The sequence below is a fragment of the Sprattus sprattus genome, assembly GCF_963457725.1.
Source record: "Sprattus sprattus genome assembly, chromosome: 16".
Classification (NCBI taxonomy): Eukaryota; Metazoa; Chordata; class Actinopteri; order Clupeiformes; family Clupeidae; genus Sprattus; species Sprattus sprattus.
Genome location: NC_137914.1, coordinates 1008004 through 1015097, shown reverse-complemented (window position 1 = coordinate 1015097; position 7094 = coordinate 1008004). Strand labels below are relative to the sequence as shown.

The 7094-nt window shown below is 50.7% G+C and overlaps 1 protein-coding gene across 2 annotated transcripts in view; it reads right to left on the bottom strand.

Moving 5' to 3' along the window:
- Positions 1-2959: 2959 nt before the first annotated feature.
- LOC308377317 (E3 ubiquitin-protein ligase pellino homolog 2) overlaps positions 2960-7094 on the bottom strand; it is a 13796-nt gene continuing 9661 nt past the window's right edge. For both annotated transcript variants that reach the window (XM_080853899.1, XM_080853900.1), the window contains 2 exons: positions 6834-7019; positions 2960-3763 (listed from right to left, as the gene is read on the bottom strand). In XM_080853899.1, coding sequence (XP_080710025.1) covers positions 3146-3763; positions 6834-7019 — 804 coding nt within the window. In that variant the 3' untranslated portion in view covers positions 2960-3145. The remainder of the gene's footprint in view (positions 3764-6833; positions 7020-7094) is intronic.

Genomic DNA, 7094 nt, shown 5'->3' with positions numbered 1-7094 from the left:
CATCCTATTCCTCTTCCTGATTTTTGGCAGCATCTGGTAAATGTAAACATCAAGGTGAGTATCATAATCAAGGCCTCCCTAGATTTAATACCCCTCCTCTGAGTCTGTTACCCACCCATGACGGCCATCTTTGGCAGTTGAGTGCTTGGTTAGTCATAGTATGACATTGAGAGGAGAGAGTTTGAACGGTCTCGACTGTCTACAGGAAATAGAGAGAGAGAGAGAGAGAGAGAGACAGAGAGAGAGAGAGAAGTAGAGAGAGACAGACAGAGAGAGAGAGACAGAGAAGTAGAGAGAGAGACAGAAATAGAGAGAGAAATAGAGAGAGCAAGAGAGAGACAGAGAAGTAGAGAGAGAGAGAGATAGATAGATAGATAGAGAGAGAGAGAGAGAGAGAGACAGAGAAGTAGAGAGAGAGACAGAAATAGAGAGAGAAAGAGAGAGAGGTTGATACCAGTATAAACGGCCTCGACTGTGCATTTGGAAGTACCAGCTGATGTCAGCCAAAAACCCTTTGAATTCCAGATGGAATGTGACCCCATTAACCAATCTTGTGTAGCCAGAAGTGCACAGTGTGTGTGTGTGTGTGTTTCTGAGCAGGCAAATGTCATGTGAGGTCTCTCACACACTTGAGGTTTGAGTGCTGTATCACTCTGACAGAAACCCAGAGAAGAGAAGCAGAAGAATCAGTCTAGCACCGGCGGAGAGAAACATATTACCAGGACATTTTGAATAGTACATTCATCGTGATGAGATTAGATCGTTAGTGTTGTTTACGTGTTAAAGTCGTTGCTTTGTTTGTTTGTTTTTGTTGTTTTTCCCCATCTCAGCGTTCAGAGGAGAACCAGACCCGATCCAGCCGCTAAACTGGGTCGGGACACAGTGTGGCATCTGTTCCGGTTTGAGCTGAGAGGTCTTTAGTAGTCAAATCACATCATACATCATATATCCACACATACGCACAATATATATTCATATCCACACATACGCACAATACATATTCATATATACTGCTATATGCATACGCACAATATATATTCATATATACTGCTATATGTCAAACACTGGAATATAAAAAAAAAAAAAAAGAGTTGACCAGCGGTCACCGTATAGAAAAATATGAGCATCTCCACACTGTTCTACACTCTGTTGTGTGTGTGTGTGTGTCTGTGTGTGTGTGTGTGTGTGTGTGTGTGTGTGTGCGTATGTGTGGCCACCGTATAGAAAAATATGAGCATCTCCACACTGTTGTGTGTGGGTGTGTGTGTGTGTGTGTGTGTCTGGTCACCGTATAGAAAAATATCAGCATCTTCACACTGTTGCTACAACCACACATTCCATTAGAATGCTAAACACAAACAAGTGAAAAAAAAAGATCATAAACCTGTACACACACACACACACACACACACACACACAATAACAAGTGAAAAATAAAGATCATAAACCTCTACACACACACACACACAAACAAGTGAAAAATAAAGATCATAAACCTCTACACACACACACACACACACACACACACACTAACAGGTGAAAAATAAAGATCATAAACCTCTAAATAGGAGCCAGACGGCAGCTGACCCGGGCTGGGTCTGGCCTGGATACGGCCCGGATGCGGCTACGATCTGGCGAGGGCTGCTGGGGCTCCCAGTATATTGGGAGGCAATACTGGGGTCTCTCTCTCTCACACACACACACACACACACACACAGGGGCTCCCAGTGGCGGAGGCAATATTGGGGGGTCACACACACACACACACACACACACACACACACACACACACACACACACACACACACACACACACACACACACACACACACACACACACACACACACACACACACACTCCCAGTGGCTGAGGCAATATTGTGGCGTTTACAGTACAGTGGACTGCAGCGTTTGCATCTCTGGGTTGAAGGAAGCTAGCTTAGACGGACTGTGTATTGCTTGAGTTAGGTACGGTCACGGAGTGGGAGTGTGTGAGTGTGTGAGTGTGTGAGTGTGTATTGCTTGAGTAAGGTACTGTCTTGGAGTGGGAGTGTGTTCCGGTCAGGTTGACTGGGGGTAAGTCAGTGATGACGGGCCCAAACGGGTCGGTGAAGAACCAAACAGGCTCGGCCCTCTGGCGGAACTTCCAGCACCGGTGGCTGTTATAGGCAACCGGACTGCAGAGGTGTACGCACACACACACACACATAACATAAACACACACACACACACACAGCAGGCTCAGGGGTAAAAGGTCTTTTGAACGATAAACTAAGAGCAGTTAGTGAACCAGGAGGTCATGCTTAAAGCTGGTTTCAGATTTGGTCTGTTTCGCTGCTCTGAACCCTCACTGACTGACACACACACACACACACACACACACACACACACACACAGGTCTGAACCCTCACTGACTGACACACACACACACACACACACACACACACACACACACACTGGTCTGAACCCTCACTGACTGACACACACACACACACACACACACACACACACACACACACAGGTCTGAACCCTCACTGACTGACACACACACACACACACACACACACACACACACACACACACAGGTCTGAACCCTCACTGACTGACACACACACACACACACACACACACACACACACACACACACACACACACACACACACACACACACACACACACAGGTCTGAACCCTCACTGACTGACACACACACACACACACACACACACACACACACACACACACACACACACACAGGTCTGAACCCTCACTGACTGACACACACACACACACACACACACACACACACACACACACACACACACACACACACACACACACACACACACACACACACACACACACACAGGTCTGAACCCTCACTGACTGACTCGCTGGGTTTGGAGTTTGCAATCCTATCGGAATGGTTTGGATATTTTCTTCGAGTTAATTTCACTCTGCCATAAACGATCAACGAAGCAAACCAAACTAACAGCTCAAGCTGAACCCACACAGAGAGCCTGACCGTGTGTGTGTGTGTGTGTGTGTGTGTGTGTGTGTGTTTACACACCTCTGGCTGCCTCAGGGACTGGCACTGTGAGGGGGGAGGGGGGTCAGGGTGGAGTGTGTGTGTGTTGTGGGGGGTGTTCAGTCGACGGGGCCCTGGAAGATGAGTCGGGAGAACCCTGGCGTGGGCGAGAGTGGCGTGGAGCAGAAGGGGCAGGTGGGTCTGAAGGCGTGTGTGCCGTGGGGCAGCGGCGTCTCGGCCCAGTAGCGTGCGGTGCGCTCCGAGCAGACGTGCCCGCAGGGCGTGAAGGTGTGTGTGGGGGCGCCCGCGTCCACGTAGAGCGCCGGCTCGCTGCCCAGCCACAGCGGCACGTACGGCCCCACCGACCGGCACAGCGGGCACTCGCGGTTCCCCCCGACGCCCACGCCGCCCCCCTCCTCCTCCCCCCCGCCGCCCCCTTCCTCGCGGTGGCGCTCCGGCCGCTGGCCCCAGTCGTGGTGGCCGTGGACGTGGTTGCAGGCCAGGTAGACCCAGGGCTGGCGTTCCTCCAGACTGTGGCTGCGGGGCAGCGAGGGGAAGGCCAGCGTGTTGAGGCCCACGGGGCACTGCGGGCGCCCGGCGTTCAGCTCCAGCCGCAGGGCGTCCAGGTGGCGCAGGGTGGGTGCCCGCTGGAGCCCCTCGGCCGTGCGCCACAGCAGGGTGGCACCGCACAGGTCCACCAGGGAGCCGTCCTGCAGGGCGCTGCTCTCCCCCGAAGCCTGAGGACCAGAACAGAACACCTTTAGAACAGGAGTGTGTGTGTGTGTGTGTGTGTGTGTGTGTGTGTGTGTGTGTGTGTGTGAGAGAGAGTGTGAGTGTGTGACCTGGGCGCTGCTCTCCCCCGAAGCCTGAGGGCCAGAACAGAACACCGCAGAGAGTTAGCCACAGCAGAAACACTGGAACACACACACACACACACACACTAGTACTCTAGCCCTGTTCGCTGAGGCTAAGCTAACACTGGAACACACACGCACACACACACTAGTACTCTAGCCCTGTTCGCTGAGGCTAAGCTAACACTGGAACACACACACACACACTAGTACTCTAGCCCTGTTCGCTGAGGCTAAGCTAACACTGGAACACACACACACACACACACTAGTACTCTAGCCCTGTTCACTGAGGCTAAGCTAACACTGGAACACACACACACTAGTACTCTAGCCCTGTTCACTGAGGCTAAGCTAACACTGGAACACACACACACACACACACACACTAGTACTCTAGCCCTGTTCGCTGAGGCTAAGCTAACACTGGAACACACACACACACACACACACACTAGTACTCTAGCCCTGTTCGCTGAGGCTAAGCTAACACTGGAACACACACACACTAGTACTCTAGCCCTGTTCACTGAGGCTAAGCTAACACTGGAACACCACATAGAGTTAGCCACAGCAGAAACTCTGTGTCTGTGTCTGTGTCTGTGTCTGTGTCTGTGTCTGTGTCTGTGTCTGTGTCTGTGTCTGTGTCTGTGTCTGTGTCTGTGTCTGTGTCTGTGTCTGTGTCTGTGTCTGTGTCTGTGTCTGTGTCTGTGTCTGTGTCTGTGTCTGTGTCTGTGTCTGTGTCTGTGTCTGTGTCTGTGTCAGCAGAAACACTGGAACATCTCACCAGGGCCCTGTTCGTCGTAGGGCTGAAGCTAAGTAAATCAATTGTCCTTTTAGCCCGTTAACATTAGCACGCTGATTGAGAAGAGGAAATATCGGGACGTCAACGGCTGATCCGCATCCAAAAGCTTAAAACATCTCCCTGTGCTAGTCTATAACACCCAAACACCTCTTCACCTCCTTCATTATATGAACTTGAGCACCAAGGCTTTTCACCACTCGCCAACATCAGCACGAGTTAACACTCCAGAAGACATGCTAAGTCAGCTAGCCTGAGATTTAACGCTCGAGAAGACATGCTAAGTCAGTTAGTTCGACCTTAAAACTGTCATTGTTCTACGGAGAAGGCTGTTTAGACCTGCACTCTGACACACACACACATACATACATACATCTCACACACACACACACACACACACACACACACACACACACACTCACTAAGGCTGTTTACACCTGCACTTTGACAGCGAGACAAGCTGCAAGCCCTCCTTCAGTTAGGGTGATGCTACATTAGACCACATGCTAAACACACACACACACACACACACACACACACATACACACACACACACACACACACACACACACACACCCATTAGTAAGGGTGATGGTGTCACCATGATAGATAACACAGTCATCTTACCCGCGGCCTTTTGTACATAATTTAACACCAGAGAAGTTGTGCATTGGGGCCTGTACATCAGTTTAGAGTTTTAAAGATGCAGTACACGAATCTGATGAAAGGTTGTTGATATCTGAGCTCAGCTAGCCGTCAAATTACACCCCTCCCTTCAATGTGCTGATTGGCTGGAACTATTACACCCCTCCCTTCAATGTACTGATTGGCTGGAACTATAACACCCCTCCCTTCAATGTGCTGATTGGCTGGAACTATAACACCCCTCCCTTCAATGTGCTGATTGGCTGGAACTATTACACCCCTCCCTTCAATGTGCTGATTGGCTGGAACTATTACACCCCTCCCTTCAATGTGCTGATTGGCTGGAACTATTACACCCCTCCCTTCAATGTGCTGATTGGCTGGAACTATTACACCCCTCCCTTCAATGTGCTGATTGGCTGGAACTATTACACCCCTCCCTTCAATGTGCTGATTGGCTGGAACTATTACACCCCTCCCTTCAATGTGCTGATTGGCTGGAACTATTTGTGTCTCGGCCCGAGCCACCATGTTTGTTTCCCATTTACAGAGCAAGGACTGCGCACACACACACACACACACACACACACACACACACACACACACACACACACACACACACACACACACACACGACTGTGTACGAACAGTTTTTTTTTCCAGTGCACTCACTGAAGGCACTTTGCTGATGTTGACAAAATGTGTATTGGATTGGAATCTTGGGACTACTCCTTTAACTAAGATAGCAGCCATGCTAGCGGTGCAGTGAATCTTGGGACTACTCCTTTAACTAAGATAGCAGCCATGCTAGCGGTGCAGTGAATCTTGGGACTACTCCTTTAACTAAGATAGCAGCCATGCTAGCGGTGCAGTGAATCTTGGGACTACTCCTTTAACTAAGATAGCAGCCATGCTAGCGGTGCAGTGAATCTTGGGACTACTCCTTTAAGGTAGCAGCCATGTTGGCGGTAGCAGCAATGTTAGCAGTGCAGTGAATTTGGGTGAGATCACATTTACATGCTGGCTCAGTAGGGACATCCCAATCAGAACGTGACTCGGACTTGTGGAATGGATCCACATCCGGCCCCTGATCCGGACCTGGTGTAGTGTGAGCGACCCGGTACAGAACACACCGTTAATGATGCAAGTGTGTGTGTGTGTGTGTGTGTGTGTGTGAGTGTGTGTGAGTTTGCGTGCGTACCAGCTGTCCTCGTACAGGTCCAAAAAAGACCGTTAATGTGTGTGTGTGTGTGTGTGTGTGTGTGTGTGCGTACCAGCTGTCCTCGTACGGGTCCAGAGCGGGTCTCCCTCAGTGAGTACGGGTCTCTAGTGTGTGTGTGTGTGTGTGTGTGTGTGTGTGTGTGTGTGTGTGTGTGTGTGTGTGTGTGTGTGTGTGTGTGTGTGTGCGTACCAGCTGTCCTCGTACGGGTCCAGAGCGGGTCTCTCTCAGTGAGTACGGGTCTCTAGTGTGTGTGTGTGTGTGTGTGTGTGTGTGTGTGTGCGTACCAGCTGTCCTCGTACGGGTCCAGAGCGGGTCTCTCTCAGTGAGTACGGGTCTCCACACACGGAGATCTCACGCCACACCCCCTGCTTGGAGTCGTCAGGGAAACCCTCAGGGTGCATCACCAGCACGCCATTGGTCGTCAGCCCGTCCATGTGACCGTCAGGGTTCTTCCACTTGGTGGCTTTCTCCTATGGAGGAGGAGGAGGAAGAGGAGGAGGGAGAAGAGGAGCAGGAGGAAGAAGAGAGGAGGAAGAGGAGGAAGC